The sequence below is a fragment of the Sinocyclocheilus anshuiensis genome, unplaced genomic scaffold, assembly GCF_001515605.1.
Source record: "Sinocyclocheilus anshuiensis isolate Anshui unplaced genomic scaffold, SAMN03320099.WGS_v1.1 scaffold1079, whole genome shotgun sequence".
Lineage (NCBI taxonomy): Eukaryota > Metazoa > Chordata > Actinopteri > Cypriniformes > Cyprinidae > Sinocyclocheilus > Sinocyclocheilus anshuiensis.
Genome location: NW_015548207.1, coordinates 2,868,944 through 2,878,398, shown reverse-complemented (window position 1 = coordinate 2,878,398; position 9,455 = coordinate 2,868,944). Strand labels below are relative to the sequence as shown.

Sequence of the window (9,455 nt, the reverse complement as noted above, 5' to 3'; positions counted from 1 at the left end):
AAGCCGGCCTCCGCTCATTCTAGGCCGCTGGCCACTGCTCACTCTAGCCCGACGTGTGTGACGCTGTTTCGTTGTGAAAGCGAAACTACTTCGTTTGGCCTTCCAAAAGAGGGCACAACTAGAAATCAGTGGTTAAGTTGTATTTACAATCAGAGCACACCTCGCTTTTCAGATCGATGAGCTTTGTAAAAATCGACGCATTTCAGAAAGGCAGAGCATAGGGGAGAAACCTTAATGTACAGTATGTGGAAAATAATGTTTTTTTGAACCTTAAACCGCATAAACACATTTCATTACACCAAATACACCAAATAATGTTCTTTTTAGCAACATCATATGACCCCTTAAACTGTAATGATAAATGCAAAGTTCTGTCATGAAACTACAGATGGCGCAGGCCATAGGTTCTAACTCAATCAGATATAATCACACGATTATTCACATGGCGCAGCTGATTGGTTTCTTTCACATCAGCAGCCAACGAGCTTGCTGCTCAACATTTAAATACTCAGCTAGTGCTTGCTGTAGCAGTTGCAGCGCGCTTCAGAAACCCTCCACCTTCCCCAGGTCCACTTGTATAGATCTGTACGGGGTAATTTCATGTGTGTTATATATGGGGGTTGTTTTATATATGTTATATGTGCAGCAGCAGTATTTCCTACATGCTCACAGCAGCACGTCTGTGGATGTATTGGCAGTAGCAAGTCTCTGTACTCGCTCTGCCGCAGCAGTAGCATAGCAGATCTATTCCGCCAAGACTAAACACATTATCATTGCCATATATATTCCCATGCTAAACTCTCAGAGAGTTGTCATGACAGAACTATATTAGCATCCACAGCAACATGCAAAAACAATCTGTTTAAAACGAGCACTGCAGTTTTGTCATCTGCCTCTTTAAATGCTCGAACTGTTTAAAGTAGGATGAATTCTGATTGGCTGCCAATGTTTTTTGTCGTTCATCAGCTGGAAAGTGACTCCAACGATATTGTTCCTCTGTGTTGTTATCATTATAGTTGTGGACTGTGTTATTTTTATGACTTTAGAATGATTTTTAAAACTATATCTTTTGTCATTATTGTTATAGTTATTGTTTTTGGTGTGAACAGGCCTTTAGCCATAACAGTGGCTTCAGGGATGAATTCACCCAAAAAAATTAAACTGGATTGGAACAAAGTGTATAAAAAAAATAAAAATTTTGGTGACTATCCCTTTAATATGGACCGTTGTGTGATCATTGTGATAAAACTCCAAAGGTCAGTAAAACGTAATACTGCCGTTTTCACGAACTCATCCCTGACTTAATTTCTGATGCTTTTTTGCAGTTTTCATTTATGTTGACTGGAACAAAACGTGGTTCTGGTACAGTCTTGACTTCAGTTAGCGCTGTAAGCATCTATGTCGTAGTACGCGGATTGAAGCTGTGCTGTTTTGAGTCATTAAACGGGTCACCAGGTCCAGACTGAGTCCCGCCACCTTCTCACCGTTCACCTCTAATATCTCGTCCCCGACCCCGAGCAGCCCCGCGTAGAGTTTCTCCATATTGCTGTCACCCATTTCTTCAACGTACACCCCTTAAACATAAAGCCAGTTAGTCCTAAACTTTCTGACTATGTCAGAAGTGCATGAAAACGAGAGCGGGAGGTCACTCACCTGAGTCTGGCCTGCCTTTTCCTCGGGAGATGAGAAAGCCGAAGGGGCCGTTGGGGGGTCTGGAGAGCTCCAGCAGGATGGTGCCGTCAGGGAAGGCCTGAGCCACGTGTCCCACCGGACGCACCGCACTGGGCCGCCCCACATCCTCTACACTCAAGGCACGCTGAAGACCCCTAAAAACACACACAGATTTATCTACTTAGAAAGACCAAAAAAGTGTAACAGAACTATTTTAGTGTCAGATTATATGGTGAGTTACTTATTATTTACTAATTATAATATATTATTTTGAAGTATGTTCATTTAAGCAGTTCTATTTTTATTTTTTATTATTTTCTTAGAAATTTGTGAGTGGTTCTTAATAGTGAAAGTTTCTACCACTAGGCCAGAGGTGTTGAAAAATCTTTTTAATGTGTTGCTATGCAGTTACTAGGAGGTATTGTGTGGTTACTAGGTGGATATATTTTAAAATTATATTTATATATTTATTTGTAATTAAAATTATATATTTAGAAATATATAATTTGATAAATTAAAATGATATAATAAATGTTACATATATGACGTATTTATTTTTTATTAGTAGATAATTATATTTATAATATAATAAGATGTCATTTTAAAATAAAATTATATAAACAGACACACTGGGCCATATACCATGGTAGTATTTGAATACTACATTCATATACCATGGTATTTGAATGGCATGGCACTCCCAGGTACTGCAAAGAAAACCTTAAATTTCCTTATAATTATATTATATTATAAAAGGGCCTTATGATATGATATGATGATTTATTTTATTATTTAAAAAAATATATATAATATAATATAAAAACAGTTTAATATTTATTATTATACAGAATTTTATTTTTTCAACTGTGAAATTTTTTCATGGAAGCCTGTCATATAATGATAGTCCCCAGATGTATCACAGTGTTTGCTCCTTGTATTTCAGCTTGTCTTTTTATCTCCCTTTCTTTGTGTCAGATCCAAGTGAACAGCCAATTATAGCACGTCTCTGTAGCGGCTCTCTGCTTTCTTACTGGCTCTCAAGAAGGACGATGTAAGCTGCAGCTCTTCTCCAGTCACTGGGGCTGGAATTCCTCTCTGGCTATCTCTCCTTCACTCAGACACACATTCACACACTCATAAACACGACACGCACTCACAGGCACTATCGAATCACAACACTGGCGACAAACACACTATCTGGCACTGTGAGCAACCCAAACACACATGCTTAAAGGGCAGCATCTAGTAACACACACAAGAGGCTGAATATAGCAGCAGCATGTAGACGAGTGATCATTCCATGTCTTTCTTTGGCAGATACACACACCTCTATTTTTATCTTCCCTCCCTCCCTCTCTGTCTGTTTTTATTGCTGCTGCTGCTGACCCAGTCAATGGAAAATACTTATCTTGTTGCACAACACGACAGCTGTCTGAACATTACAGGAACACGATGCGTGCTCCGCAGAACATGTCATGCTTCAAATTGCCATTGTTCATAACACTAAAAGGTTACAAAGAGGTAAACAGGCAGATTTATTGAGATCAAGTGGTGTGCATGTGTATGAAATAATACTTAAATAATATTACTGTGGTGTTGGCGTTACCATAGTACAGGGATGGTAACAGTAAATAATACTATGATATTTTGATATAGGTCAAAGACGAGATAAGAAAAGCAGACAGTATGACTCTCATAACTGTCATTATATGGGTCACCATACTTGGCCACATGTCACGTCACTTTAACCTTTTATAATTGTTTTATATAATCCATAGTCATTTGTTCCTGGGTCAAATAATGTAACCCTGAATAAAATAAACAATTATGATATTTAAAAAAAATGTATGAATATAAATGTCAATACAACAATGCATTTCTTGGCAGCTGTATATGTTATATTATCACGATGGTGCCTGAAAGCATGGTAGTATCATTGAACCATTATATTATATTATATTATATTGTTTGGTGTAATTTGAAGTGATGCATCATTTGTAAGTTGTGTAACTACTGTACCTGGTTAATACAGGACTACAGGGCTGTTCTCCTGGAGTGTATGCAGAGGAACGGTCTGTTTTCTTTCTGGGGATTTGGAGGTTTTGAGCCGATGAAGATCTCCTCAGCTGGAGAAACGGAGACCCCTAGTGGTGAGAAATGACAGTCAGCGCCGCTCTCTTGAAATTTTAACAAGTAGCATATTGACACATCCATGTAACCATATCTTCAAATTATGATAAAAATTCTAGATGTTTTTTGAGGGACATCTGAAGGTTGATATTATTTTATAGATGCTAACCAGACGTATAGTCTGCAGTGAGGGGGCTTTCTTCAGCTGGTGGTGGTGTCTGTGTGTGGGGCTGGGGGAGGTGGAGGATGAGGTCGGCCGAGCGTTTTGGTTTGGGTTTGAGTTGGGTTTGGGGTGCAAGCTGAGCTGATCCATGCTGCTGGATCGTCCTTTTCTCAGCAACCCCACGCTGTTCAGCCCCATTGCAGAGAAGAACCGCCGCAAGGAGAGTTTGGGTCGACCCTCTCGCTGCTCTGCATCCATCCCTGCTCTGAAAAACAGGGTAAGTCATAAGGTTATTTCAGTGTTTTTTTTGTGTGGCTATTTTAATCTCCACATTGACAATATTACATGGCTTGGGCATGTCTTCTTTTTTTTAATAAATAAATATTTTTTACTAATTATTAAAAATACATGTTTTATAATAGTTAATAAATTAATAATAATAGAAAAAACAAATCCCACTGACAAAAAGGTGTTTATTTGTTTTCCTTTTTGGCTTATTTTATTAGTTTCTTTTTTCTTTTCTTTTTTTTCATTAATTTTATTTTATGGTGCAATTTTGATTTTGTGATGTCTTTATAAAATTTTTTTAATAAATAAATATTTTTTACTAATTATTAAAAATACATGTTTTATAATAGTTAATAAATTAATAATAATAGAAAAAACAAATCCCACTGACAAAAAGGTGTTTATTTGTTTTCCTTTTTGGCTTATTTTATTAGTTTCTTTTTTCTTTTCTTTTTTTTCATTAATTTTATTTTATGGTGCAATTTTGATTTTGTGATGTCTGTATAAAAGCGATATATATATATATATATACACTACAATTTTGATTTTGTATAAATGTTTATGCAATTATGATTCTCAGTCAGTAGGTGGCAGTGTTGTAGTAGACAAACATATAGTCATAAGGAAGCCTGGCCCACATTTCCCCTGACCTACTTTGAGCCTCAAGTGCCAAAGCAATCCGTATGATTGTGGCCCCGGAAATTAAATTGTTCGGAGAAAGGATTGAATATTTTAGTAAAGGATCTGGTTTGTTAAAGTCCTAACCAAAAAAGGGGGGATTACAGAAAAGGGAGGAAGCTGTGGGTATGGACATAGCATATTCATTATTTCCACCCTCTCTTTCTTTCCCTCTTTACTCACTGTGAAAAGTTTGGGCTAGTTGCCCTGTGATGCACTGGTCTGATTGGCCCTCTGACGTGTCCGTCACTGAGACGAGTCTGGGTTGATTCAGCACTGCTGGATGTTGCATCAGATCCCAGCTGTCCTGTACTCTGGTGCTGGTCCACATCTAAGGAAGAATGGAAAGCGTGGCTGTGCATATCATAGGACAATGGAAGAAACATCCTATGGAAATTGTTAAATATCATGATGAATCTTGATAATGTGTAAATTGAATATGGTAATCATAACAATATAACTTTAGTGGACCATTTTATGTAACTGAAACGTAAGTGTCAAAATGCTTTTCCATGCAGCGTCACACAAGATGGAAAATTGTTGAAGGAGATAGAAAAAGACTGGCAGAGAGTTGCTGCTGATCGCACTAGCAACTGGCCCACTGTGGGATTACTCTGACAGGACAGTGTGGATTTGCTGATCTGGACAATCCCCAGTGAGACAGGAACGCAGTGAAGAGAAGCCTATATGTGCTCACCCATAGGTGTCAGCACCTTGCTGACTGGAGCAGGACTCACAGGTCTACCTGGAATTGCTTCTTGATTCTGGGAAAAGCTTTGATTAATTTTTAGATTAGATTACGTAAGCGTGCATTTGAAATCTAAACTTCACAGTGCTAAATATTAACTTTAACCTTTGCAGTGCGCTCAAATATGCATTAAAAATTGTGAAAGTTCTATTAGGTAGGACACTTGTGTAACACAACACCACCTAGTGCTAGTAGTGCTTTACAATTTGCAGACTTTGTGCCATTGTTTATCTTGCTGAAAAACTCATTTTAGCTAAGTGACTAAAGCTCAGTGCTAGCAACCAGAATGTTGCTGGTTTGAGTCAAACGGCAATCACCATTGTGCCCTTAAACTAGGCATCTCTGTAAGTGTACTACAGGGGTGTCTAATCCTGCTCCCGGAGAGCCACTGTCCTGCAGAGTCTAGCTTTAACCCCAATTAAACACACCTGAACCAGCTAATCAACGTCTTTTAGGCTTGCTAGAAACTTCCAGACAGGCTGGTGCGTTAGACTTCAAGGCAGGTTGGAGCTAAACTCAGTAGGACACTGGCCCTCCAGTAGCAGGTTTGGACATCTCTGGTGTATGGTAAGTTGCTTTGGATAAACCGTCTGCTCGGTGACTACTGCTATTAGCCCATGTACTTAAACTAACCTGTTAGCCTTTCTTCCCCTTGTATGGGTGAGTTTCGAGCACACAGAACTGGGTGCGTCATGAGTATGGGACCAGGGATGACCATCGCAGATCTGTCCTCCCAATAACCCAATCCAGAGGAAGCCTGTTCCTGAGGACAGCTCTCCACAGCGCCCCCTGCCTCCGTGGAGTCCAGGTGGTACTCTGGCGAAGACACGAGTGTGACGGTCCGATGACCATTACAGCGGTTCTTTGAGCTGGATTTCAGGGCTGATTTTTTCGGTTTGAGAGGCGGAGGGGTTGGCTGAGGAAGGTGGGAGCTGGATGGTTCTCCTTTGGGGGGCAATGGAGGTGCCACAGGTCCCTTGCTGGATGTGGGGCTGCATGTGGCTGGGATTCTCTGTCCAAGTGGATCCGTGGCATAGGGGTTGAGTGGCAATGCTAGTCCATTCGAGACACACATTTGAGTTCCATTTTTGCAATCTGGAGGTGTTGGAACCCTGAGGCCATTGACGTACAAGGGTTCCTGTCTGCTCTCTTGTTTCCGGACCTTCTTCTTTAGCTTCTGGAATGTTCCCCTACTGCTCACGTTATCCGCAGGACTGCAGTGTGTTCCATCGCTGTGGACAATAGCGGGACTCGTCCCAATGTATGTCTCCTTAATCTGTTCGATCCGGACAAGCCGGTTGGGAAGGGTGGGAGCAACCCAACATGGTATCTTCTTCCCTTCGACTTCCCCATTAGGTAAGGACAGAGTATCTGAGTTCAAGCTAGGCCCATGGGGTTCATTTAGAAAGGTTCCACAAGAGTTGCACTGCCTGTTTGCCGTCTCAGGGCCTTTGCCATTCAACAAACTCTTCTTGGCTTTTGTCTTCCAGAATATTGAATCACTCGAGCCATGTCCTGTCTCTGCCTGTCCATTGGTGTAAGACGACAAGGTGGGTTTGGACACCAGCAGCCCCTGCGCTCTTTCTCCAGCCCTGCGCCGCTGGCGTAGCCGCTCCAGGTAGCGTACCTCAGCGTCCTTCTCCGATTCGTCTTCGAAACGCACACGGGTAGGGGACTGGCCATGTCTCCGCCGGGTTCCACCCGACGAGTCACCGCTCGATGAGTCACTAAGGTTTCCAGAGACCACTGCCACACCTTCCTTCCCCGCAAGAGGAGCCTGGTGTAAACCAACCCAGGACAACAGCTCCCTGTTCACACATGCACATTTATGAAATTAGTTGCATTCCTAAGCACTTAGATACACAAAGAAACAGATGCATGCCAAAGTGGCCGGCAGACTATCTCTCAACATGGAGAGGCAAATTCCTGAGGAAAATTTCCCTCTGCTTTGGCTCCTCTGTGCACATTCCTGACATGCTTTTTTACTCCTTTAAGGAAGGTCGTCTTCAGCATGCCAGGCATTTCGATATCAGCTCTTTGTTAAACATGAGAAAACCAAAACTTGCTCCTTTCAATATTCCCTGCTTGCTAAAATGTAGAAGTGCAGGAATAGTAATCTACAGGTGCATTATTGTGCACTGGGACTTTTTATGCCCATTAAGCTTTGTGCAGTGTTCTGAAACCTATGGGATTTTATACAGCCGCGAGTTTGTCTTAAACAGTCAATCTCGAGAGAGGCAGTTAAGTGTTAAGTTTAACCCAAGCAAGCTGACAGCAGTGTACTCAACATCACTGAGCTGTTTTCCCCATAAGGGAGAAGCAGGGAGGGAATTAGGGAGAAGGAAAGTAACAGCTGGCAGACATGACAGGTGTAGTGGAGCAGGACGGCAAAGCAGTTTTATCAAAGCTCCCGTTTAAATAAAAAAAAGGAGAATTTTAATCTGTCAGTCACCTATTCACTAATCATTTTTTGAATCCAAGCCAGAATATAGACATACATTTTTAATTAAATTTTTTAGTTAATTGTTTGCTTGTTTTATTAAATATTGTTTTAATTTCACATTTAAATATGACCTTTTATTATTTACATATATTTCTTAAAACATTTTAAAATGTTTTTTTTTGTTTTTTTTTCTGTTTTCTCAGTGCATGTCAGGTTTTGTTGTGACGTTTAAAATTGCCCTAATCTGTTCCGGATGCTGCCATGCAATGCACACTGCTTGTCTTCATACCAAACAAGGAGACAGGCGTTTGGGGCGGCTCGCCCATCTGTCTTTGTGTGAAAGTGCTGAGGTAGAGAACAGAGTACGGTGGCTGAGAGAGCTCAACGTGCTGCAAATGAAAAAACACATGCAAATAGAAAAAACACCTGCAAATTAAGAAAACATCTTCATCAGCTTGACAATATATGCACTGCAAATACTCACAACACAACCAAATACAGATATTGGATATTATTAGCCTAAATAAAATGACAAAAATACACAATTACTGTAACTGTGAAACGTATATAAGCTGGTTAACTTACTTTTACAACTTCCCTTTACGAAAATTAACCATGGTTTTACTATAAAAAAAAAAAAACATGGTTACTATAGTTGTGTTTTGCGTATTTGCAGCGCGTTTCTGTATTTTGAGTATTTGCAGCACATGTGTTGTCAAACTGATGAAGATGTTTTCTTAATTTTCTGGGTCTTTTTTTATTTGCATGTGTTTTCTTAAGTAGCAGCGTGTTGAGCTCTCTCGGCCACCATAACAGAGCGCTGGACGGGGAAGTGGGACTTAGAAGCACCAGCCGTGTGTACACATTGTATAATTCAGGTTGTCTTATATAACAGAAGAGTTTGGAGGAGGATGCCAGTGTACTTGGCTTAGAAGTTTCAATTCAGACTACCATTAGCTTCCAGCTGTTTCACTGCTAGCACTGAATGGGCATCTTTGTTTTCTCTGGTACTAGAGATATTCTACAATACTTGTATATTGGTTTCATACGAATGTCTTTATAATGACATACTTTATGCCATATTAATAGGCCAGACTGAAATTTAAAACAGCACCTGTTGCTTCTGAAAAGAGATTTGCCAAACACTTCCCCCCTTCCCTTTTATCAGCTGCCCGTCTCCAAAGAGAGTAAAAGACTATTCAGTCCAGCACCAAATAATACAGTTTAAGATCTACACCCCCCTCACAAATCCTCAAGAGTGAGCAGGCGAAGGTTTCCTTGTTTTGATATGAAGAGAGCCATGTAGACACCCTCCCTTCCCATGATGCCTAAGC

At 40.4% G+C, this 9,455-nt stretch overlaps 1 protein-coding gene across 1 annotated transcript in view; it reads right to left on the bottom strand.

Moving 5' to 3' along the window:
• Positions 1-691: 691 nt before the first annotated feature.
• Positions 692-9,455, bottom strand: part of LOC107653549 (uncharacterized protein KIAA1614-like) — a 15,005-nt gene continuing 6,241 nt past the window's right edge. The window contains exons 4-9 of the mRNA XM_016440289.1: positions 6,312-7,496; positions 5,114-5,261; positions 3,971-4,229; positions 3,691-3,815; positions 1,654-1,826; positions 692-1,574 (exon numbers count right to left, since the gene is read on the bottom strand). Of these exons, the coding sequence (XP_016295775.1) occupies positions 1,381-1,574; positions 1,654-1,826; positions 3,691-3,815; positions 3,971-4,229; positions 5,114-5,261; positions 6,312-7,496 (2,084 nt within the window). The 3' untranslated portion in view covers positions 692-1,380. The remainder of the gene's footprint in view (positions 1,575-1,653; positions 1,827-3,690; positions 3,816-3,970; positions 4,230-5,113; positions 5,262-6,311; positions 7,497-9,455) is intronic.